The sequence below is a fragment of the Artemia franciscana genome, chromosome 17, assembly GCF_032884065.1.
Source record: "Artemia franciscana chromosome 17, ASM3288406v1, whole genome shotgun sequence".
Lineage (NCBI taxonomy): Eukaryota > Metazoa > Arthropoda > Branchiopoda > Anostraca > Artemiidae > Artemia > Artemia franciscana.
This window is the reverse complement of record NC_088879.1, coordinates 7,788,220-7,815,318: the sequence shown is the minus strand read 5'-3', so window position 1 is coordinate 7,815,318 and position 27,099 is coordinate 7,788,220. Positions and strand designations below refer to the sequence as shown.

Sequence of the window (27,099 nt, the reverse complement as noted above, 5' to 3'; positions counted from 1 at the left end):
GCCCTAAGATATCCAATAAACTAAACGCATGATACGATAGCATCTTGGTTCACAAAATGATCTCCTTGTACCCCTTAGAAACTGTTAGCATCCCTTAGCATCTTGGTTCCCTTAGGGGACCATCTTGTATCCCTTAGCACCCCTTAGCATCTTGGTTCACAAAAGGATCTCCTTGTACCCCTTAGAAACTGTTAGCAACCCTTAGCATCTTGGTTCCCTTAGGGGACCATCTTGTATCCCTTAGCACCCCTTAGCATCTTGGTTCGCACAATGATCTCCTTGTACCCCTTAGAAACTGTTAGCAACCCTTAGCATCTTGGTTCCCCTAGGGGACCATCTTGTATCCCTTAGCACCCCTTAGCATCTTGGTTCCCTTAGGGGACCATCTTGTATCCCTCAGCACCCCTTAGCATCTTGGTTCGCAAAAGGATCTCCTTGTGCTCCTTAGAAACTTTTAGCATCCCTTAGCATCTTGGTTTCCTTAGGGGATCAGCTTGTATCCCTTAGCACCCCTTAGCATCTTGGTTCACTAAAGGATCTCTTTGTACCCCTTAGAAACTGTAGCAATTGAATATTTTCTCGCGTTTTGAAGATAAGCTCAGCTTCATTCTGAGGGATAGGACCCATGAGAAATTTATATCTATATTTACCCTTGGTTAGAACAACCATTAATGATCTATAGCAAACTTAATTTTTAATTCTCAAGACTTTGCATTTTATTTTTATCTCGTGGTGGGGGGACGTAGTGTGTAAACAAATATTTTTTTCCTATTTTCTTCAATCTAGGTTATAGACTTATGTTTTTCCTGACGAACGGTTTTTGCAAGCAGTGATCATATTGGTACTTTTTAAATATACCATTATGTTATCTACACTACTTTATTTTGTGAGTACTGAAATTATTAATTGGCATCACTAATTTTATGTATCTTTAAATTTCTTGGGTACAGAAGAGGCCCAACTCAGGTACCCAAGAGACAGTCCCATTCACAATGAGATTTTTACCAATAGCAAGGTTTAGCTTGCGCCAACTTAAGTCAATCAGACTTATTCATAGAATTTTTTGTTGGTATCAGGTTATCAGAACACTGATTGGGCTCAATATAGCGCCAGCTAAATCGCGGTATTAGTAAATCCCCATTGTGTATGGTCCTTAAAGCTTTACTGATTTGTGGTATCAAGAAATGGCCTATAAAACTTCTGAAAATGCTGGGTACACGTTTCTTTTTCAGGATATTCGACTTTGGGTACTGCATAATCCAAATAAATTGTCCAATATATATCTATGCCTCTAACAAGGTTTTATTGCAGTGGGGGACGAGCGCACTGGGTCTGACCCGCTTCGAAAGCTTTGACTGACTCGTAAAAAAGCAGCAAAAATGCATATAAGCAAATTATTTATTTTTTTGTAATTTTTTGTTCTCCCTCCCCCCTCCAAACAAAAATCCTGGATGAAATCTTGGCATCCAATAGCTAGATTCCAAAAATAAAAGAGGAAATAATATAGCAAAAATATGTAGCTGAAAAAACGAAACAAATATCTGTGAATTTCATTGAAACAAGTTTCGTTTCTAGGTTGTGTTTTTTTCTTCCTTTTTCTGAATTTTATCGAAGAAATATTCCCCATTTCTTTGATTAATTGCAAGTTTGATTTATATGTGTACAAACGACTTGCTTTTACTGTGACTTGGAGATCTTGTCCCAAGTGTTTGTTGACAGAGACTGTCATTGGACAAAATACACAGTTTTTTTTTTATGGAAGACAATATCTTGGAAAACTTACTAAATTTGGGAAACAATACTTCTAGAAATAGATCTACTGCCCAAATTAGGTTTAAGCTTATTTGATCCAGCCTATCGATACCAAAACAATCTAACTTTGACATTGATATCATATATTAGAATTTATAAATTTTTCAGTTTACACATCGAGTTATATTTATATTTAAAGGTACTTATTAGTTTTTCATTCTTGGGTCTTGATAAAAAAAACAAACAACTAAATATTTGACCAAGCGTTTTATGTCTCACTTCGGGGTTGACGCATGCGTAGCAAACTCAGATCAAAACACTCCTGACCTAGAAACAAGTTTGGCTAAAATTTTATATCTTCATCTTAGTAAAAAAAAAAGGTACTTAACATCAATTTCATTCAATACAGCGTACGTTAAACACTCTCATTTTGATGATATCATGACCCGGTGAACATAAACAATTCACGTAATTAAAGAATTAATTTTTTGGCACTAATCCAATACTTATTTTTTCAGTATCAAACATTATGTGAAACAAGTCGACTTTATGAAGTTGGGTCACACTATACCGATTTCCTGCGTCGGTTTGCTACTCAACACCGAGAGGGAAATCCAACCTCTCAACAAAATATAGCAAGACCAGACCCGTTTACCTTTGAACCATATGTGCCCGAGCGAAGCCTACCGAATGTTCTCGAAAAAGAGAGAACCTCTCGGGGCTCACTTTCCATGGAGAGTAGCGAGGATTCTTCTGGAGGGAGTTCAAGTGGGCTGAGGAGTATGGGTAAGTAGAAGGGCCATATTTTTTTAAGATTCTTAAGCAATAAGGGAGGTATCTTTAATATACATATCAGGAAACTTCAATGGACAACCTTTTTGTAGGAAGGGTAGGAGGAGGGAATATGTGGAGGGTGGAAGGAGAATGGAAGGAGGAAGTTTGTGGTAGAAGGAATTGCTCTTTAGGAGGGGAACAAGGATATTTGCTAACTGAGACAAACATTGAAGTGAAATAATGGTTAAACCAGGGTACTCTTTGACGTATTTCAATAGTTTAAGTTCTGTGGGAACTCCATTTTCTAATAAGTAATACACGTAGTTCTATGAACGCTTCGAAGGCTCAATTACAGTGGCTTAATCAGAGTAGTTGTATTTTTTTTAAGAGGGGAGGGAATGAAGACTTTTCACACTAAATCTTAAGAAACTCTAAAAAGGATAATAAAATTAAAGCTTTTTTATTATGTAATTGCCGTTGTATGACTTTTTCGTAGTTAGACTTTACTCGAGAACGAGTTAAGCTTCTTTCAAAACAGTCTCCTGGCAATACATTTCTTTTTTTCAGCATGGGAGAATATGTTGCAATTTATTGCATATTTTCTTGGTTAGCTTTGAATAGTTTTCGAGTGTAAAAGATAATAATATCTTTCTTTTTTTTGTAGTGGGGGGCTTGTAAACTTCCCTATTTGCTTCAAAAATTTTTGAAGATATACAAACTTTAAGCATTGATTTTTCTGTATTAAGTTAGTTAGACGTATTCAAATGCAAATAAAACTGAACGGTTATATTTTCTTCTTTTTTTGCCCTTACATTTCGAGCTCAAGGATAATTTACAAATTTGTGTAAGAATCATTATTTTTGAAGATAATGTTTTAAGGGCGAGACCAGTCAAACTGAAAACAAATAATTCTGCATATAATATGTTTTCCTTTTCATTATTATTGTTTAAGTTGTATATAAAAAAAAATATGAATCTGAATACCATAAAATCAGAATGTTCTGCTAAATTCCATTTTTCAAAATCTTAAAAACTAAACAAAACCTAAACAGCTTACATTTGAAGGGCACAGTGAGTTTACTTTAGCAGCTGATTTAATGCCAAGAGCTACTAGACCTTTCAAGCTCTAAAGAAATGTTTTTCCTAGGTTTGCTCCACGGAAATCAGTCATTTTTTTATTTCAGGAAGCGAGAGGGTAGCCCCTCCTTTCACCCCGATCAACGCGTGGGAGCCAACTTCCAGTGGAGTTTCTCACGTACCAAGTGGCTCCGCCTTATATAGTGATACGGAGAGTGTTGGTTCAAGTCATAGTACCCGGAGCAGAGATGGTTCCCCTCCCGCAAGTCCAATGATGCCAGCAAGAAGACTTGTAAATACATCCCAAGATGAGATTGAAGTTGAAACTGAAACAGGTTAGGACTCTTCTTTTCAAATATGGTAACAGTGGGGATTTCTTATATTGCAGCATACCAATTTTAGAAGAAATGAAGATTGTTTGTTGGTTTTCTACTGTTCTTTATGAGCAGTTGTTTTTCAAGATTTTCAGGCATCAAATGTGTGATAAAAGTAATTTTGACATTAAAAGATCAATTTTATAATTTTGTGAGTGAAAAAGGGGACATGAAACGGTTTTGACCTAACAGATTCGGATCCAAAATGGACTGAAGAAAACAGATTGAATGTGCCGGGTTTTAGAATATTGATTATTTCAGTTCGGAAAAATATGTTATATATCACCTTTTTTAATTACAATATCCTTCATTTCTGAACCTGGCCAAATCTTTTGACCTTTTGTCAGAGACTAACCTTTTAAACAGGAGGTAAAAGCGACTCGTGCTAATAGTAACCAAATTGGGAAAAACGGAAAATTGATATACATAAAAATAATTCGATTTACGATGATATTAAACTTGAATAGTTCATTATGTTTAGACTTACTTCTCAAAATTTATTAGTTGTGAAAACTTGTTTTATTACAGGAAAAGAGGAATCGAGTCCTACTAGGGATGCAATTTCAATAAAACAGTCCTATTGTTTTCTGCATCTTCTATAGCTCTGTCCCCGAGCTTTCAATCACAAAACTCAATTTTTTTTTTTTTTCCCGGAAAGTGTGTTGCGGTTGCTTGTTCTTTTGTTTTCCTTTTTTTCTCATTTTTTTTTGTTAGATAATGCCAGGTTACAATTTATACTATATATGTTAAAAAAATTGGTGTTTAATCAAATAAATGAGTCCCTCCCCCCAGCCTAAAGGTAAATTTAAACAGAGGGGAAAAGAAGCTGATGTATCTATAGTAAAAATAATGCAATACAATTAAGAGCCAGGATACAGTTTTTGATCAGACAAGATAAATGAGTAGAGAATATAGAGTCCATGTCGTCTCCTCGTATATTTTTACTTTACTATACTTTTTCTAGCGAATCAATTTTTACTTGCTTCTGTTTAATATAGACAAAGGCTCTACGGCCCTTCCCGTGAGCCTCGCAAGGAGGCAATCAGCGGTGACCCTTCATCCGTGAAAAACAAGAAGACAAACGGAAATATAAAAGAGATATATGAAAAAAGAAAAATGAAGATATAAAAAGATTAAAAAAAGATATAAAAAAGATAAAAAAAGATATAAAACTTATACTTACTTACGACACGACTGCCTGTCCATGGATTATTCTTTATGATCGATTGTGTATGGCTATGCTGTTTGACCTATGTAATTGGATGGATGAGTAGGGTTATGGCCTCATTCAAGTGCTGATCTATATTAATTACTAATGTAGGAAAACAGTCTTCCTTTTCTCCTTCCGTCTTCCTTTTTTTTCTTTTTTTTATGTGCTTGTGCTGTTGCATTGGTGATTTCTTTTTTCATCATATGTCCTGCCTTGAAAATCTTCTTGTGACTCTCTTGCTCGTCCCTATAAATATCCGATTATTTGACTTCCTTGATACGACCCTTTGGCTTCTTTTTTAGGCGTATAGGTATTGCTTAAAGTTCTTGTTAAAACTGCTTAAAGTTCTGTAATATTAATTTTTCTTAGCACCGAAATTGACAATAAACAATTGAGCTACCTGTTTTTAGATACTTTTAAATTTCTTGGGTGCCAAAATTAGGGAGCATATACCCCAAATTTAGACCCAAAGAGGCCCAACCCGGTTACCGAAGAACCGATTTTAGTCCTATGGCTTGCTTAAGTCCAGCAAAAATACGGTTTTGACCCGGGATTTAATCAATGGTTTTGGTACCAAAATGTTCAGAAAAATTTGCTTAATAACATATCCAAAACGGCAGCACGGAAAAACCCCTATTTTCAGGGAAAAGAGGAAGAAAAGGGGAAAATTTCGAATATAAATTTTTGTAGCATTTTCTGGATTAAAAGTTCGATTTTGCATTAATTCGAGTCCGGGAAGAACGAAAATGACATCAAAATTGCATCACTTAACCCCCAATTTCTACCCTATTCGAGCTCACAGAGGGTAAAAATACCATTTGTGGAATCATAATTATATAATACATAATTGAAAAAAAATATATAATTGAAAGGTTACACCAGAATCGGAAAACTTTGTTGTCTAGTACCCCATTTCCACCCAAGCAAGGTCAGAAGAGTATGAAAAATCATAATCTTAATTTGTGCAGTATTTTGTGGATTGAAAGGCTGTTTCCTATTAATACATACCTGGGGAGACAAAATGACAACAGAATTGAAAAATTCCATTACTTGTGCCAAATTTTACCCTAAGCTAGGTAAGAAGGGGTAACAATTCCATCTGCGGTTTTATAATAAATTAATACATAATTGTGCAACATGCAGAAATGGGGTACTAAGTGATGGAATTTTCCAATTCTGATGTCATTTTCAGTCTCCTTAAATTCGGATTAATAGGAAACGGCCTTTCAATCTAGAAAATATTGCAGAAATTTACATCCGATATTCCCCCCCCCCTTTTCCCCTAAAAAAGGAGTATTTCTGTACGGCTGGTTTTGGTCTTGGTGCCAAAAAAATCAGTGCTCAATGACGAGGTTTGGCCTTATTTTTTTCGTATTTTTACTAGAATTTAAAGTATATATTCCCTGTGAATATGAGATTTTGCGTCAGGCCAATATCTCTAAATTGCACCAAAAGGATCTAGACTCAGATCCAGAGTTATGATATAACATGCACTTTTTCATAGAGAATATTCTAAACTGGCTTACAAAACGCGAACATTTTTCTATTTCCGCCTGTTTTTGAATATTTTTAACCATATTTTTCAGTCTAGAATATATGTAGGAAACTTCAAAATTTAATTCAGTTGATGAGTAAACTCAATATCAGCTATCAAACGATGGAAAGATTGTCGTCTTAAGTTGACAAATTTAAACCGTATGACTGCAGAAAAATAACATAGCAAAACCTGTTATGAAATTAAATCCAGGTGATGGATAAAAATGAATATCAGCTATCAAATGATGGAAAGATTGACGTCTTAAATTGAAAAATTAAAAACCTAGGACTGCAGAAATATAACATAGCAAAACATGTTATGAAATTTAATTCAGGTGATGGATAAAAATGAATATCAGCTATCAAATGATGAAAAAATTGTCGTCTTAAGTTGCAAAATTAAAGGTATTGGACTGCAGAAAAATAACATAACAAAGACTCGCACAGAGTACATATGTCTGTAGACCACAGATTGCTGTTGATCATTTTTGAAATATTTTTTTCTGTTCCAAAAACTTGGTTATAATCCAACTCCTTTTGAATTTACTTTCACTTGCAATCATGTCAACTGAACAGTATCATTAAAAGCAAGTAATTTATTATAAAAGGGATTTTATAATAACTATGCCTACAACGTAAGTTTATTAATTCAACTCTAACGCAGATGATGACAATTTGTCATATTCTGACACCTGCTCTAAAATTATTAAGGTTTACTTCATGACAGATATTAATTTAAAGTGTGCGGTACTTACCAAGCTATTTAAGGAATTTTGAGGTAAAATTTGAACTCTTAGTTTTTGAGACTTTGAAGCATAAGAGACAAAGACGGATCTAGAGCAAAATTTTGCCCAAGGTGAGGGCACAAATAATAAAAAAGGATAAAAAAAATTAAGGGAGGGGTTATGGCCCCCCTTGGATATGCCCCTGATAGAGGTTTTGCAGCTCTTGGTGCGAAATTGAGGGCTCTAGTTGGCGTACTTATTAGATGATATACCAAGCCATGGTTTCTATTCAACACGTCTTGTCGTTCAGGGAAGTCGATTGAGGGAGGTAAGGAGTAGTAAAAATATACCTTCGAACAAACTTGAACTGATACTTCAATAAATTAATTTAAGAGTGACCTCAGACACGTTCTTTGAGGAATGACCTTAAAAAATTAATTAAAATTAATTTAATGAAAATTGTTTTTATTATTATTTATTTGTTTTAAATAATTATTTGAATTATTATAAAATTGATTACTATATTTTAAAATTAATATGTAATTATAATTAATAAATTTAATTGTTGTAATTATTAAAAAAAATATTTTGTTTGTTACAAATCAATTAATTAATTTATAATAAAAATTAATTAAAAACTATTAAAATCATTTTAAGAGTGATCTCAGATACGTCCAACAAATTGACGAGCACAAATTACAAAACTTGGCTTAAATGACATTTTTAACTTGAAAGTAATTTGAAAATAAAATGAAATTTGAAAGTAAATATAATAATTTGATTTGAAAGTAAAAATACCGATGCATTGGAAGGGAGATGATATGACATTCATATACATTTCGTCAATGCTCCTCCTTTAAGAGTTGTAGGTTGATAATAAAAAGCTAATCTTTTTTACAATTCGGGCAGATAAATTCCATTTTCTTAAGCAATTACCATAATCAAGGCAACGAGTTTACAAGGTTCATTCATTTATCTAAATGGAAATCTTGTGTTTTAAACAACAGAGCCAAAAGTTTTTCAAGTGCCTTACTCTGTTAATTTACAAAACTATTAAATTACTGTTTCTATTTAAAAGGGTGTTAACCTTTCCCATCTGCGTTTTGTAATTAGCAGCATCTCAAATGAACGATCTTCTGTGACTAAATTATTATCCTCATCCTAACTGTGACAATTATGGCTTAAAATGTTATCAAGCTACGCTGCCCTACTTTTTGACATAGATTAGTTCTTTGAGAGAAGTTAATTTTTTATATTAATTGGACATTTCACGGGTTAGTTTGACCATGTCCATGAAAAAAGTAGAGAAAATTCAAAATTCAAGTGACGAACTTCAAAAAAGCATTGTCAGTTTTTATTTTAGTATCCCAAATCGTAGTACATAAACTTGCCCCCTCCCCAACCCTGAATCTCAGATTTGTCTGGTTTTTCTGCCACTTCTTATTCAAGTTATCAAACAAAATGTGTTTTTTGTGATTGCTCCTCCGTCCCCAAAATTTGTTTAATGCCCCCCATCAAAGAAGGAAAAACTATTTATTACTGCCCCCTCCCGAAAAAAATAATCTTGGATACGCTTCTGCACCAATGTATGAAGGAACTATCCAAAAGTTGTTTCTTGTTTTATTATATGATGAAACATTTCGATCTCTTCTTAGATTAGACTTAATCGGATTGGTAAGGAAAAATATTTGACACTCGAAATCAAAAAACTATTTTTCTTTCTTGGTATTAATCGATTTTTGAGAGGGGAAGGGCTTTCTTAGTAACTTCATAAACTTGAGAAGTAATCAGATGCTTTAACGAGTGTTAATTTTACCCATCTGTGTTTTGAAATTAGCAGCATCATTTATCAAATGAATTTATCAAATGAATTTTAAATAAATGAATTTTCATTTATCAAATGAATTTATCAAATGAACTGTCTACTGAACAACTTGTCATTACGGGTGATGCTAAATTGTAATCTTTGCCGTAATTATGACTATAATTGTTTAAAATCTCATTGAGTTACACCTCTCTTTTTATTGACATAAAATAGTCAATAAATTTGAAATTCATTTTAAAATTTGAATTTTTTTTCATTTTTATTTTAAAATTTCCGAAGCTAATTTGATTAAGATCATAAAAAAGAACTGGGAAAATTTTCTGAACGAAGAAATCCAAATGTCGAAGTTCCAACGGAGCATTGCCGGTCTGCAGTGGCCAAATCAAAAAAAGGAGGGGGAATTTATTTTCTAAATCTAGGGGGGGTGAGGGTCAGTTTTCTTTTTTCTTTTCAATCTTTGCAGCGAAAACACCAAAGTTGGTATTTTCAGTAAAAATGCAAAAAAGGCATTTTTAAAAACCAAAGATTCTAGGAAAAAATGCCCTCCTTTCCCCCTATGGACGGCAATTGTTAGTCTTAATGATTGTTTTCTAGTTTTAAGACGGTCAATATTCAAAGATCCCTGCTGGGTTTTCTTATATGTTTGAGCATTGTGAATGGCCTTCAACGTATCTTAGTGTAGACTTGTTCAAATTCTTAGAAAACGCAACAAATTAGTGCTCCCTTCCAAAAAAGTTTTTTTTTTTTGTCATGTTCTGGCATTTACCCATTTTTGACAATGGGGAAGGGGGTCCTAATGACCATAAAACTTTAAGAGTTAATCAAGCTCTTTAGCACCAAAACTCAATCAAAATTTAAAAGTTAAGCTGTTCAATTAAGCTGCTGGAAGGTCCATTCGCTGATGAATGCTGGAATGTTCCTTGTCATACCTGCATACTGGTTTGGGTAAAAGAATTTCAGCTAAAATTGGTTTAAAGGCAGGTGCGTCCCCCCTTCCTGTGGAAAAACCTACTTATCTCTATTCCTGGTTGGAGGGTTCGCTTATATAATTATTTTGCCGTAGGTGATACCCCACAAACACCAGAAGGAGTGGCATCAGAAAGACACTCTTCAATGTCAAAAGCAGCATGCTCTCACACGTTCAAAAAACTAAAGACTCCTGCTAGATGTCGCGAATGTGATTCCTATGTCTATTTCCAAGGAGCGGAATGTATTGAGGTATACTATTATACTTTTTGCGCTTTTTAAGCTAATGGCTAGCTTCAATTGTGTATATTTTGTCATGTGTTTCAATTTTATATAGTTAGTATGCTCGATTTTTATTGTATTACATGTTTAATTATACCTCTATATTTAAATGTTTCTATTTATTTAATCATTTATGTTATTATGTTTTGATGATGTTTTCAATTTGTATGTATCATTTTTATTTGTTGATGTTGTTTACAATCACGCATGATAACACTGAGGCTCACCCTGGCGTAACCTACCTTTCCCTCAGAAATATCATTTTGGCGTACATCAAATTCGTGTTACCTTCAACAATTTATTTGTAACTGAACCGGAGATATGATATTTCACGCATAGACAGAGCGCATAGACAGAACAAAAACGATAAAAATAATTTCACCAAAAAGACACAAAATAAACGCCGGGGGCACATGGGGGATATATAAATGACGACCGGGTCACAGGGATTATTCGAAGAGAACTTACAGACCGGGACACCGGGACACAAATGACGACCGGGACACCGGGACACAAATGACGACCGGGACACCGGGACACAGGGAATATAAATGACGACCGGGACACTCAAAGAGAAATTACAAACTGGGACACCGGGACGCAAATGATGACTAAGACACAGGGAATATAAATGACGACCGGGGAACAGGGACAAAACTAAAACGGGGATGCCAGGGGGCACAGGGGGATATATAAATGACAACCGGGACACAGGGAATGTTCGATTAGCAATCACCATCAACAAAGCTCAAGGGCAATCATTAGAATAATGAGGTATAGTTCTGAATACGGATTGTTTTTCCCATGGACAATTATATGTTGCATGTTCAAGAGTCAGTAAACCTGACAATCTATTTATATGCACAGACAATGGGACAGTGAAGAATGTTGTATATTCGCAAGTTTTAAGTAGTTAAAAACATATATATATATATATATATATATATATATATATATATATATATATATATATATATATATATATATATATATATATATATATATATATATATATATATACATATATACATATATATATATATATATATATATATATATATATATATATATATATATATATATATATATATCTCTATTCGCAGGTGAGACACAGGGACCCAACTACAATGGCGCGTAACGACTTACGCGCTCGGGGGGCTTGGGGGGGCGCGAAGCGCCCCCACCAACAGCTAGTATATATATATATATATATATATATATATATATATATATATATATATATATATATATATATATATATATATATATATATATATATATATATATATATATGTATATATATTTATTATGTTTGTTAATAGTTTAAACAATTTGACAGTTTTTGACCAATATTGTACCATGCTTGTCAAGGATTATAACTTCCAGGAAAATTGTAAACAGCGAAAATCTTTTTTGTTTGGCTGCCATGTATGAAGTCTGCACAGTTCGCTTTACATTGCAAATATAAGGGTTACTTTGCTTAAATTATATATGTATTCACAAGTACCTGCAAACAGTTATTCCATATCGAACAGGTCGTGGTAATGAACTGTAAGTAAGGAGCGACTCGGCTCAATTGTAACCGAAACTCTAAAAAACAGAATTTTGATGCCAATAGATGTATCGAAAGACTTAGATTATAATGCTGATTTTAAATATATAAGTTTAATTAAATTTAGTGTTACAGATTAAAGGCTACGAGCCTGAGAAAATTTGTTTGATTTTCGAAAAAAGGGGAAAACACCTCCTAAAAGTATTAGCATCTTAATGAAAATTACACCGTCTGATTTAGCTTATCAGAAAACTTCACTATAGTGGTTAGAAGCTCCTATTTGCAAAAATGTGGAATTTTATATTTTTTGCCAGAAGAAACACGTATGTGCGTTTATTTGTTTGTTTGTTTTTTTCCCCAGGGGTGATCGTCTCGGCCCAGTAGTCCTAGAATATCGTGAGAGGCCTGATTCGAACGGAAATTAAAAGTTCTAGTACCCTTTTTAAGTGACCAAAAAGATTGAAGGGCAACCTGGCCCCCTCCCCTGCCCTTTTTTCCTAAAGTTGGCTGATCAGAATTTTGAGATAGTCATTTTGCTTATCATAATTGAAAAGCCCAATAACTATGCCTTTGGACACAACTTGACCCCTACAGCCGCAGGGGAAAGTTCTTTAAGTCATAAGATTTGTCCCTTTTTTAAACATAGTATTTGTTATTGCGAAGTAAGTATACATTTTTGGCTGGAGGGAGGCGTTTGATGGGGGTTTTCAAGCGGAGTTTTTCTCTGAGGAGGAAAATTTCCAGGGTGTGAGCTGGTCAGGGTAAATTATACAGTGGTGTTTTTGCCAGAATTCCTATACAATTTTTTTTTTTAATGTCGTGCTTTATCTTTTCTGTTTCAATTTTACGTGTGTAGTTGTTAAGCGTAATTATGAATGGTAAATTTTCCCTGGGATTGAATTGTTAAGAAAATATTTCCGTAGGGAGGGGGAATTCTTCGTGGAGATTTCCACGAAGCCAGATTTCCTGGCATTACTTAAAAATGATCAGAAATTAAATGAAAATAACAAGTTTTTTCAACTGAAAGTAAGGAGCAACACTAAAGCTTAAGATGAAAAAAAATTATTACGTGGATGAAGGGGCTTTCCCCTCCTCAACACCTCGCTCTTTACGCTAAAGTTTGAATTTTGCCCCAATTCTTTAAGAGCGACTCTTGAAACACAAGGGTCGTTTAATTAGAACACTAGGAAGCTTTTTTGAAAGTACTAAAAAAAAACTTTAGCGTAAAGAGCGAGCTGTTGAGGAAAGGGCAGTCCCCTTCATATCGTAATAAATTTTTTCTAGTTTTAGTGTTGCTCCTTGCTTTCAGTTGAAAAAACTTTTTTTTTTAATTTAATTGGAGGCAAAAGACTCAAGTCGCATGCTTTCAACATAGCTTTGGAAGTAACTGCTCTCAAAGGTCTCACTCACAACGATTAGCTGCCTGGGCTCAACACACTGGAGAATGCTCCCCTTCTCTTCCTCCCTTTTCAATGGTTTTCCTCTTGCCACCTCTTCACCCTGTTCTAAATTCTCAAGGACCATACGTAAACCAATGGAATAGGCCCAGTTAACCAACTTAAAAAAACTGTAAACCTGACTCGACATGACTTAATGAGCTAACTATATTTTTTCCATTGGGTTTGTGGTTCACGCAAAATGTGTTCTAAGCGACTTTCCGGACCTTGTTCTCACGGACCTTATGTAAATAGTTTGGGTAGACCTACTTAACCTATGTAAAACCACTGTTAATAAGACTAGACATGATTTTTTAAGCTAGCTTTTTCTTCCAGTGTTGCCGTTCTTCGCCAAAAACTGTGTTCTCATTGAACGTATGGACCTTATTCTCGTGGACGTTATGTAAATTACTGGGGTATGCCTATTAACCAATAAGACCACTGTAAACCTAACTTGATATGCCCTTCTAAGCCGACTGTTTTTTTCCAGTGTGGTTGTGTTTCGTAGAAAGTGTGTTCTAATGGATTTTATGGGTCTTGTTCATGACCTGACTTGACGTGACTTTCTGAGCTAATTTTTTTTCAGTATGTTTGTGCTTCATATAAAATGTGTTCTCGTGGACTTTTTGCATTTAATACTTGCGGACTTCATGTAAATTACTGGATTAGGCCTACTTAACTAATATAAGACCACCGTAAGCATAACCCGATCTGACTATCTAAGCTGGCTAAGAAATATTTCAGTGTGGTTGTACCTTGCAAAAAATGTATTCTCATGGACTTTATGAACCTTGTTCATCGGTAGGCCTAACCTGACTGGACATGACTTTCTAAGCTAACTTTTTTTTTTAGTGTGGTCTTGCTTCACATAAAAAGTGTTTAGAATTCTTAGCAATACAATGCGGGCATAAACGATTACCTCGAAAAATGACTACATTTGGCGTAGATCTGGCTCAACATTTGGCAGAAGTTGGATCAGGCCCCATACCTCGGCTGCTCATTCGGTGCGTAAATGAAATAGAAGCAAGAGGCCTTCAAATAAATGTAAGAAATTTTTATTTCTTAAAAACTACTTGAACTGAACTACTTATTTAGTTCTTTTATAGGCTGATAACGTAAACTTTGTTTTGCAATTGAAATTTTTTTAAATTAAATTGAAAATATGGTTCTTAAACTTCTAAAAGTATGCAAAAATAAATTTTTAGGGCTCTTATTTCATTTGTTTCACAAATAATTTACTCTCTAATATCTATTTATTTATTTACCGATTGTAATAATATTTTTGTATCAGGGACACAGCTAAAATTCCCGGTTGAACAAGATCTGACTATTTTCTGAAGGGAAGGAAATAAATAATAAATAAATAAATAAATAAAGAAAAATACCGTAATAAGGGCAATTTAATGTACTAATTAATGGCCTTCTAAAGATTTATAAGATTGGAGGATAGGTTAAGATACCTCTATGAAGGATTTCGTCAATGGAACACCTCCAAATGAATCTTCTCTGGAGAACTCGATTTCTAGTTACTTCTACTAGTAGAAAACAGAAGTAAGAAAACTTACAGAAAACTTAAATTAAACAGAAAGTATTACGTGTAAATCCGGTGCTGATATCAGTGTAAATAAGTTTGTGCATTTTTACTTAAAAGTTCATGTTGCTGAAAGATATATTTTTTCTGTTCTTTTCAGTAGAATCCTTCTCAAACTCAGTTTGTGGATAAAAATTTGACGTCTACTAAAATTTTTACCGTGTTTTGGTCGGTGGGACTTTTTCCTTACATTGGAATATCATGTAACTATATCTTAAAGTTAATAAAACATCAGTAATTTGACTGTAAACCTGTTCTTCAGAATGTTTATACGGCAGCTTCATTTTGTACAAATTTACGCAACGTTTTTTTCTCGGAGGGGTATGGGGGTAAAATTTACCTCTGATTACACCAGCAAGACATACTGCAGCTACTCACTTAAATTTAATTAATGAGGATAGAGCTCCTTAAAACTAAACTATTTCAGCTGGAGTATAATAGGAGGAGGGGTAAACTTCACTTTTGGACAAACCATCACCTGATATCTAAGTTAATTATTTAAACTTCTGTTAGTAAGCATGGAGTGGTTAAAGTCTCAAGTATTTAAGTTCAGTTTGAACGATTGTTTTGTAAACTGTGATAAATAAATTATTGGCAGTAAATACAGCCTAAAACAGTTTATCAGATGCCCAAAGCTGATACCAAGCCAGTTGTTGGTAAGTAATTGAATACTGAACGGGGGAAAATTTAATTAATCTCTGCTTGGCAATATGGGGCTTGGAACTTGATTCCAGTTGCAGCAGTACGGCCAAGCAGTACAAGCAGTAAGGCACAACGGCCAAGCAGTGAAGTCAAGACCGTAGTCAAACGGCAGCAGTTTTGACAAGAGGCGTCGTTAACCAGCAGACTAGACACATTTTGTAAAAAAAAAAAAAAAAAAAAAAAAAAAAAAAAAAAAAAAAAAAAAAAAAAAAAAAAAAAAAAAAAAAAAAGTGTTTTTGCTTTTCTACTACATATACAATGTTTCTAAATATCTACAAAATAAACAGTGCATTTGCAATCTTTAATCTTTAGGGATTTTTCGAATTTCCTAGATAGGGAATTGTGTTCTCTTACATCTCACCGAAATTAATATTAGCAAAATTATTTACTGCAAATATTCGTGCATTTACAACGTTAATTTTCAGGGAAATCTCTGTTGTATGATTGGAATATTTTTTTTTCTTAGTAGTTTCTCAAGTAGCAAGACAAGTAATAGGCAATAGTAATATACAATTATATACAATAATATGCAATTTTCTTTTGAAGAATTTAAGTACAGTATCTGTGGTAACAATCTCAATAAATAACCGTATGGTGAAACTTCAATTTAGAATATAGCTTATTCAGTAATTTAGTATTTTCTTGGATATACAGTAGAAGAAACCATTTTGTTCCTGCCCTTGCTAATATCCCATACCGTTAGGGAAATAAACACCACATATTATTAACTGCTTATTAAATCAAACTAATTTCCTTTTCTTGAAAGAATTACAAATAAATTAAACTAGAAATTGATCTAATGATTCTACTTAAAAAATCAAAAAACAATTCTCATTACCCAGAGATCGAATCATGCTGCAGAAATGCGCTGCAGAGCCGATGCAGGGACCTTAGTAGTCAAGAAGCGTCGTTAATCTGATACAATACATAACAATACAAGCACATTTGATTTCAGGGCCTCTATCGTGTGTCTGGAGTCAAATCAAAAGTCGAAAAACTCTGCCAAGCTTTTGAAAATGGAGCTGATTTGGTTGATATGACTGAAATTCATCCTAATATAATTGCAAATGTCCTAAAATTGTATCTCCGCCAGCTGCCAGAGCCATTACTCACTTCCAAGCTGTATCCTGAGTTTGTCAGGTAAGAAGCTACAATCAAATCTCAGCTCCTTGTGGCGCTTTCACACTACATATAACGTGACTTAGGACTTTATATTGCGTTATTTAACCTTACAGAGCGAATTTTAACAGTGACGTATTAGTGCCAAGTAGACTCCGGCACTACATAGAACTTTTGATACTTAAGCAACTTAAGACTTTATATTGCGTTATGTAACCTTACAGAGCAAATTTTAACAGTGACGTATTAGTGCCAAGTGGACTCGGCACGACATAGAACTTTTGTTACTTAAGCAACTTAAGACTTTATATTGCGTTATGTAACCTTACAGAGCAAATTTTAACAGTGACGCATTAGTGCCAAGTAGACTCCAGCACTACATAGAACTTTTGATACTTAAGCAACTTAAGACTTTATATTGCGTTATGTAACCTTACAGAGCAAATTTTAACAGTGAGGTATTAGTGCCAAGTAGACTCCAGCACTACATAGAACTTTTGTTGCTTAAGCAACTTAAGGCTTTATATTGCTTTATGTAACCTTACAGAGCGAATTTTAACAGTGACGTATTAGTGCCAAGTAGACTCCAGCACTACATAGAACTTTTGTTACTTAAGCAACTTAAGACTTTATATTGCGTTATGTAACCTTACAGAGCAAATTTTAACAGTGAAGTATTAGTGCCAAGTGGACTCGGCACTACATAGAACGTTTGTTGCTTAAGCAACTTAAGACTTTATATCGCTTTATGTCACCTTACAGAGTGAATTTTAACAGTGACGTTTTAGTGCCAAGTAGACTCCAGCACTACATAGAACTTTTGTTACTTAAGCAACTTAAGACTTTATATTGCGTTATGTAACCTTACAGAGCAAATTTTAACAGTGAGGTATTAGTGCCAAGTAGACTCCAGCACTACATAGAACTTTTGTTACTTAAGCATATGATACGTTATCGAAAAGTCTGCATAGCATCAAAATTTTGGAAGAGGTATTAATAAATTTAAAAAATAAATGAAGATTTTAGACGTCTATCACTGTCGTCTTTCCATCATGAGCCATTCTTTTGCAATAAGAATAAGATCAGTATTACAGCCTGAGTTTTCGTCTCAAGTCCACGTTTTTAATTTTTGAATAGTTTCCTTATGCCAGTTTTGATGATTTTAGTTGATTTAGAACTATACAGGCATAATTGCGATCATTTTTGTTACAAGCTAGTATAATTGTAACACTTTAAATGCAAGCTACTAGAATGCATCTTCAGGCACCAACCGTACCGCCATGGTAGCGCCATGGTATCTGCTCGTAGTTTGTGGGTATAGACACTGAAATACAAAGACTCACCTAACGATAATTACTTACTACAACACCTATGCCATCAAGTGTTTATACCTCAAACCTCTCGCAATTAATCCGACGATAAGCATTCACAACGAATATAACCTTATACCACTGAATAACCTTATACCGAGTTCCCACTGAAATAACCTTAAACCTTATACCGAGTTCCCGCTGAAATAACTTTATACTACTAAATAACCTTATACCAAGTTCCCACTGAAATAACCTTATACCAACATGGAAACATCCCGTCTAACGGATTCATAATCTGGCGACAGAAATACATTAAATTGATTCATATTTCTCCTTCCCTCACTAGTGCCTCCAACTGAATTGAGAGTTCCAACTAAATTGAGAACTCGTACAAGACGTTTTAACCGCAGAGGAACATAGATTTTACTTTAAAAAAGACATTTGTTACTAAAAATTTCTATTGCTTTTACTGGCTTTGTATCTCTCATAAAAAAAAAAAAAAAAAACAATCAGATGAGTCATCCGTTTCTCCAGGAACTGCATTTCTTTGTCTGTCGCTTTGTGTTAGCTAATCCAAAGCATTAGTTAATCCAGTGTCATAAAGATGGGGCTATTTTTATCACCAGGAACGAGGAATAATGTGATTGGCTTGCAAAAATACGCCACAAAAATAAACCAATAGAATTAAAACCTAATTTCTATAATGGAAGTATGGGAGACTAATCTCTCTTTTTCTCTTTCCTATAGCCACATTAAAACATTTATCTCCTCATTTATCTTTGTCTTTGCCTTAGCTCCCTTGCTACGTAACATCAGCTGAAGCCAAAAATAAATATTATATATTTCTATATATAAATATTTATAACAAATATTTATAGGTTGGCGAAAGATTGTTCTACGACAGACAACTTAGCAGCCATATTAGAAGAATTACGCGAATTGTGTAGGCGGCTTCCAAAGCACCATCTACCAACTCTCAGTTATTTGATGCGTCATCTAAAACGCGTTGCAGAACACAGTGAAGGTAACAAGATGCCGCCATCAAACTTAGGCATTGTATTCGGTCCAACTCTGTTAAGAACAGCAGAAAGTGCCACATTAAACTGTCTTATTGACACGGTACAGCAAAGCCGAGTAATTGAACTACTGATAACACACTGTGATCATATCTTTGGTTGTGAGATGCCACAAGAGAGACTAATTAAAGCCAAAGATGAGCAAAAGACTGTAAGAACGCCTAAGCGATCTAGCTCTTTCAATGAGAAGAAGAAGACAAAAGTGGAGGAAGTTGTCCTGCCTGGTTTTGTTGTTGAAAAACCTAAAACGAGCTCCTCGGGATTCAATGAATCGAATTCTGGATTAGGTAAATCACCGCTTTAAAATCCTTTATTTAATCTTCTATTTACTCTGGTGATATCTTACTAATTTCGGGATAATTTAAGTATAAAAATAATTTCGGATTTATAGGTTCAGCTAACTACCCTAGATTAACAGCAAAAAACTTGCGCGATAGGCTATACTCGTTAATTGATGTAAAATAACAAAAGACCTTATGGTGTTCAGCTTGTACAGCCATGACTGACTTTTCAATTAAAGATTCACTTATTTTCATTTTTGCTCTTATAATAAAAATTGCTGAGAAATTTGCCAAGTTGCCTGATCAAATTGAAGTTTTTCAAGTTTGGATTCAAACCAGACTAGAAATTTAAACCAATTAATTCCTTTTCAATCATTTCTATAAAGCTTATCTTTCTTCGAATTCTTTAATCTTTAGTTCTTTAAACGAATTCTTGCTTAGGTAAATCACCACCTTAAAATCCTTTATTCAGTCTACTATTTACTGTGGTGGGATTTTACCAATATTGGGATAATTTAAGTATAAAAACTTTTTAATCAGTTCGGATTTTTATTTTTTAAAAGTCAGTAATAATATGAGTAGAAGTATCAATTATTAATATCTAAAACTAAATGCAGAGTAACGCAATATAGAAAAGGATTTACGTTTAGGAAGATTCTTGCAGAATAGAAGTGCATCTGCTCTGAAATGATTCTTCAGTTAGGTGGAGAGAGCGTGGAGAGAAAGAGAGAGAGAGAGAGAGAGAGAGAGAGAGAGAGAGAGAGAGAGAGAGAGAGAGAGAGAGAGAGAGAGAGAGAGAGAGAGAGAGAGAGAGAGAGAGCGAGAAATAAAGAAAGAAAAGAAGAAAGAGAGGAGAGGGGATATATCTTTCGTGAGAGATAACGATGCTATGAATGGCAAACAATGTTCGTCTGCACATTTTACAAGCTCAAACATAACGCTCAAGCATTTGTTCTCCTAAGAGAACAAATGTTCAATGGTCATGGTTGCCGACTGTTTTAATTTTAGCTGTTTGGTCGAGTAATCATTAAAGTTAAAAAAAATTCAATTTGATCAGGCAACTAGGCAAATTTCTCCGCAATTTTTATTATAAGAGCAAAAATAAAAAAAAATAATTCTTTAATTGAAAAATCAGTCATGGCTGTGCATGCAGAACGCCATAAGGTCCTTTTTCATTTTGTAGGAATCAATGAGTATAGCCGATCGCGGCAAGTTTTTTTGCTGTTAGTCTAGGGTAATTAATTGAAAAGAACTTTTGTGAAGTTTAGTTTTTTTTAAATAGCTCACTTTTTCAGATGACCAACGTTCAAGTCCTTCATCTGAGGAGGATATAATTGATTATCTGAATGATGAAGCAATACCTTTCCGAAGATCTCCAAAAAGTTTAAAAGGCTCCCAGCCACCTAAGATTTTTCGAAGCTCATTGAGGGACTATCACGGTCTAGAAGGTGTAAGTATCTTATTATAAATTTAAAAGAGTTTGGTGAAATTACAAATTTAGTTAGGACCACTCAGAGCCACGATTTGGATACAAGAAAATATTCCCAGTGAGCCCTTCACCAAATTCTCTGCTTTGCAGAAATATTGCATGCTCAACAGTTCAACAGCTGTTGAGCTGTTCGCTCAACAGCTTAGTTTTGGCTCAACAGCTCATTTTTTGGCTCAACAGATTATTATTGGCTCAACAGCTCATTTTTTGGCTCAACAGCTTATTTTTGGCTCAACAGCTTACTTTTGGCTCAACAGCTCATTTTTCAGCTAAACAAATTGTTTTTCAGCACACTTAAAGATACTTAAATTTCAAATAAAATCATATTTAGAACACAGTCTATTTGTAATATATTAAACAAAATAGATTAAAATGTTACGTGTCTCAATGGAAAATCGTTCAAAATTATTTAAATTTTTTTTTTATTAGAGCTTATATTGTATTCTTAAGTTATAAATCAAATAAAATTTAAAATACTAAATTTAAAAATACTCAATTATTTAAGAAAATAGTGTTTCTAAAATATTACTTCAGTTAACTTTTCTATTTTGTTTTTAACAGTAAATTTTACATCAAATGTGAAAAATTTTTCAGGTGGCTTTTTCTTTTTATTTTATTTAGAACTTATATTTTTTAGCATTTTTTTTTCTTTTTAATATAATGAAATTCAAATGAGAAAAATAATCGAAAAATGACCATTTTCAATGGCTAACAATTTTTCCGAGTTTTCCAAATTAACAACCCCCAGCTCCCTCAAAGAGAACCGATCTGTACCAATTATGTCAATCTCGTATCTATGACTTCGTTTTTTGCAAGTAACTGAGATCAGACCCTTATTACTACCCTACTTTTACAATTACACTAGTTAAACCAATGATTCATATTATTACACAGAAAAATACACAGCAAGCTTTTTTATCGACACTACCGTCAGTTTCCACTCCTTATAAGTTAACCACATCCATTGGTCCAAATCGTTTAAACTACCGTTTAACGGTTTTATAACTACCGTCAGTTTCCACTCCTTATAAGTTAACCACATCCATTGGTCCAAATCGTTTAAACTACCGTTTAACGGTTTTATAACTACCGTCAGTTTCCACTCCTTATAAGTTAACCACATCCATTGGTCCAAATCGTTTAAACTACCGTTTAACGGTTTTATAACTACCGTCAGTTTCCACTCCTTATAAGTTAACCACATCCATTGGTCCAAATCGTTTAAATCAAATAAGATTCAGAGAAACGGATGAGACTAAACAGACAAACATATTTTCGTTAATTTTGTGGGTTAAATATATTAAGTGGCAGAAGTACTAGTGGCTGCAGAAAACACACAAGAAAGCGCAGAAAGTACAGCCCCTCTCCTTCTAAAAATTGGGTCATACTTACTGAAAAGATGCATAAAATAAAATAAAGCAAGTAGTAATTTTGCAGAAAATGTATAAATGGAAATTCTGAGTTTTTAAATTGTATTTAAACGTATTTAAACGCTTTTAAACGTATTTAAATTGAGATTCTAAATTGAGATTCTGAGTTTCTGGTTGAACAATACAATCAATTCACTTTCAATTAAGGTCGGATCTGGCCAAATTTTGTTGTAATTTAAATGCCTCTCTCTATACGTACATTGAAACCAAAAGGCAGCTTTTTTAATCCTACTTTAGATAGCATTGGAGCTCATGAAAACACACAAGAAAGCACAGAAAGTACAGCCCCTCTCCCTCTAAAAATTGGGTCATGCTTGCTGAAAAGATGCTTAAAATAAAATAAAGCAAGTAGTAATTTTGCAGAAAACGTATAAATGGAGATTCTTTTAGTTTTTAAATGGTTTTTAAACGTATGTAAACGTTTTGAAATGTATTTAAATTGAGATTCTAAATTGACATTCTGAGTTTCTGGTTGAACAATACAATCAATTCACTTTCAATTAAGGTCGAATCTGGCCAAATTTTGTTGTAATTTGAGTGCCTCTCTCTATGCGTATATTGACATCAAGAGGCAGCTTTTCTTAATTCCACTTTAGATAGCATTGGGACTCATGAAAACACACAAGAAAGCACAGAAAGTACAGCCCCTCTCCCTCTAAAAATTGGGTCATGCTTATTGAAAAGATGCATAAAATAAAATAAAGCAAGTAGTAATTTGGCAGAAAACGTATAAATTGAGTTTCTGAGTTTTTAAATTGTATTTAAACGTATTTAAAGGCTTTTAAACGTATTTAAATTGAGATCCTAAATTGAGATCTTGAGTTTCTGGTTGAAGAGTACAATCAATTCGCTTTCAATTAAGGTCGAATCTGGCCAAATTTTGTTGTAATTTGAGGGCCTCTCTCTATACGTTATATTGACATGCTTTTTTTAATCCAACTTTTTTTTCACTTTTGCAGAGCCAAGAAAAAAATTAGTCTGATTTATAAAATTTAGGATCAAGGCTTAAAAACAAGGTTGCATTTACAAGAAATTGGAATTATATTAAGGTTTGCCTTTTAGTAGCTGTTTTAGGCATTGGGAAAGGTATATATATTTTCGCTTAATATGTATGTATTTTTCTGGTTCATTTTGCACAAATTCAAGTCCGACTATTTTTTTTTATCAATTTTCGAAAATATCATGATTTTTTTTTACAAATTGTCTGTTTTGAAAATTTTAAGATTGTTTAATTTTAGGGTAGCCTAAATCTTCTTGGAAGTGAAGAACGCAGTCCTGATGCTAGGAAGCACTCATCTGCATCTCAACCCGGAACACCGCATCAAAAGTTATCTTTCGAATTTCCGCCACGGTCAACTATCAATCAAAGCGGAGCTCTTTCTAAATCCAAAAGCTCTCTATCAAGTATAGAAGATGCTCCTAAATCAGCAAGCTCAATCGCTGAAAGCTCAATTGAAAATGAGCCAATAGTACGTCATTACGCAATAATCAATCATGAACGGAGAAATCAATTTTTTGGTATAACGTCCTTAGGGACATCACCACAGAGTGCGTCGTTCTTAGACGGTCATCGATTATCGGCAGCCGAAATTCCTTCTACTTCTCCCAGCCCAAGTAAATCAAATGACGATATTTTCCACAGCGCTGAAGAGTTGAACGAGCCAAAATATGACTCAAAATTAGCAGAAGGAAAGACGCAACATTTTGAAGAAAAGATGGAAAGAAAATTAGCCACGGTTACGGCACCTAATTTTAATTCAGATGAAAACAAAGTGAAAATTCAAGTTCCTGGACTTCATATTCATAATATACCAGTAACAGGTGCTACCATTCATGAAAACTACAAATTACAGAAATCGTTATCCCAGTTATCTGCTAGTGATTTAAAGACAAAGTATAGTGTGGTAAGTGTTGGCGATAAGCCAGAAACAACGGTGTTAGACGCAGCGGCCTCTAGTCTGTATAGATTTCGAACAGAGGCAAGTCGATTACAGCGAACTTCGACGGATTTAGAAAAGAAGATGAGTGATACAAAAAATTTTGAACGGAGAGTGGAAAAGTTTGTTTAGTTCACCTTAAAAAAACCTGAAATTGGTGGTGCCAATTTACGAAAAAGTTAGGGATGGGATATTTTCGATTTTTTAAATGAAAATCCAACAAAATAATGAAAACAAATTTCAAAATATAAAGGGGAGGTAGTTTTTTTCAATTTTTCTAATAAAAATACCAAAACAGGGTATTTTTTCAAAATGAATCCCTCACCCTCCCCCAAAATTGGTACCTATGCCTAAAATTAAGGTTCACACTCGAGGATGGTTTTGTATTTTTGAAAGTGTACCTGATTGTTAATATCAATTCGAGTGGATATTATTAAAACAATGTGGAATTAAATAAGTTAACCAGCAATTTCATTTCATTTTCATTTCACAACCAACAACTTCATTTCACTGCTGTCAGTCATCATTCCTAATATACCCTCAGCTACATTTGCTAAAAAAGCGTTATGTTACCCGACATAAATTTATAAAGCCGTTGAAAAACTGAAATTGTGTTAGGAGCTCATTAATTCATTGAAAAGTTTTATGCTCCTTGCAAAATGTGTTATTTTCCAACAACCATACAGTTTTAACCTGCACCAAAAAGATAAGATACTTATATTATTGAATTCTCTAGTTTCAAATATATCCATTTACTTAGACAGGGGATGGTAATGCGTGAAAATATAGGGTGTTATGTTTTCCAAAATCTAGGGGGAGGGAGTTTTTCTAATCTTACAATGAAAATACAAAGAAAAGACATTTTTCAATGAAAACACCAAAAAAAAAAAAAATGTATTTTCAAAATTAATGGGGAATCTGAACCCCCCAAAATTGACACCCCTGAAGTTAGCCTTATTCGTATATCATTTCGACTTTTTATTAGAAAATAACCAAAATTTGCTTAGAAAATGTTCCCGTTTTCGCATGTTTCTAATTCATATTATTCAGTCTGAAACAAACACTGCAAATTCCTAAGATTTTGTTCAGTAGATTGAAAAAACTTAATATCTCTTATCGGAAGATAGCAATGTTGTTTTTATGTGTTGGCATAATGATGCAGAAGTACTGCAGATAAATAGCCTTCTGCAGGGAACATAAGTCTTGACTACTAGTTATTTGTTCAAAGAGGGTATTTTGAATTCCAAAATATGACAAAAACTATTTTGATGTTAAAAAGTATATTTACCAGCTATTTCCTTGAGTTAAAAAAAGGAAATAATGGCATAAAAATAAGGGAAAATGGCATGTTTTGAAAAAGAAACATGCTTCTAAGTAGATTGAGAGAAAAAAAAGAGAAGAAAGGTGGAGCTTGAGAGAGAGGAGATAACGGATTGGAATGAATGGGAGAGCTTGTTTGTTTGAGGAGGGAAAGGCTTTAACAAAGAAGAAAAAAGAGATATGGCATGCTTTGAAAAAGAAACATGCTTCTAAGTAGATTGAGAGAAAAAAAAGAGAAGAAAGGCGGAGCTTGAGAGAGAGGAGATAACGGATTGGAATGAATGGCAGAGCTTGTTTGTTTGAGGAGGGAAAGGCTTTAACAAAGAAGAAAAAAGAGATATGGCATGCTTTGAAAAAGAAACATGCTTCTAAGTAGATTGAGAGAAAAAAAGAGAAGAAAGGCGGAGCTTGAGAGAGAGGAGATAACGGATTGGAATGAATGGGAGAGCTTGTTTGTTTGAGGAGGGAAAGGCTTTAAATCAAGATTTTACAAAAAAGATTTTAAATTTCATGCAACAGCTTTTGAATTACTACTTCTGTCCTGGCAATAACAACTTTCATAAATTGAGAATGTTTTGGTTTTACAAGTTTTTTGGGGTATTTCATGCTTTATTCAACTACATGAGGAGGATATTTTCCAGCAATAGCCTGTTGAAGGGACAAAAAGGAGAATAAAAAGTGGCTATTTAATACATTTCAAGCAGTAGTAGACACAGAATCAAATAAAAGGAGGAAGAAAGATTATTGTGTCTGAATGACATTCACAAACTAGCTTTTATTTACTTTATTTCAGTTTAAGTATAATCATTGTTGTTTTTGTTGATTTCTTGTTTTGTTGTTTGATTTGTTATTTTAAATACTGCCATTGTTGTAGTGATTTGATTTTCAAAGTTTTTACGGTTGTTTATTGTTTGAATTTATTATCATCGTCCATATCAATGAAATAAATTGGGCATATCCAGATGACTTGAAAGTGTACTTTTTGTAGCATAGAAAACTTCGTTGCCGCTCTACCAACCATTTAAAAAATGCGCGTGTGGTTCAAAAACTAAACGTGAATTACGATGAAGACAGCACTGCCTTTCCATCATAAGGAACAAGCAGAACAATAGGGATTGTTTCTATAAGACAGTGGATTACAACTTTAAAAGAATATTTCAACCCTATATCCAAGGGCCGTCCTCCGCAAAACAAATGAAAAAAGAACATAAAAGAACTCATATTAAAGTACAACCTTTAAAAACTAAATATTTTCAAAACCGTACTAGCATCATTACTTCAGAAAAGGTCGACCAGGTTGAACTTTAGAGTCCTGGTTAACTTTAGAGCCCT

General features: G+C 33.8%; 1 protein-coding gene across 7 annotated transcripts in view; it reads left to right on the top strand.

The window, feature by feature from the left end:
* Window positions 1–26,733, top strand: part of LOC136037778 (rho GTPase-activating protein 45-like) — a 242,982-nt gene extending 216,249 nt beyond the window's left edge. For all 7 annotated transcript variants that reach the window (XM_065720602.1, XM_065720603.1, XM_065720599.1 and 4 more), the window contains 8 exons: window positions 2,271–2,538; window positions 3,711–3,938; window positions 10,337–10,491; window positions 14,362–14,553; window positions 16,758–16,942; window positions 19,113–19,597; window positions 20,887–21,041; window positions 23,749–26,733. In XM_065720602.1, coding sequence (XP_065576674.1) covers window positions 2,271–2,538; window positions 3,711–3,938; window positions 10,337–10,491; window positions 14,362–14,553; window positions 16,758–16,942; window positions 19,113–19,597; window positions 20,887–21,041; window positions 23,749–24,579 — 2,499 coding nt within the window. In that variant the 3' untranslated portion in view covers window positions 24,580–26,733. The remainder of the gene's footprint in view (window positions 1–2,270; window positions 2,539–3,710; window positions 3,939–10,336; window positions 10,492–14,361; window positions 14,554–16,757; window positions 16,943–19,112; window positions 19,598–20,886; window positions 21,042–23,748) is intronic.
* The last annotated feature ends 366 nt before the right edge of the window (window positions 26,734–27,099 follow it).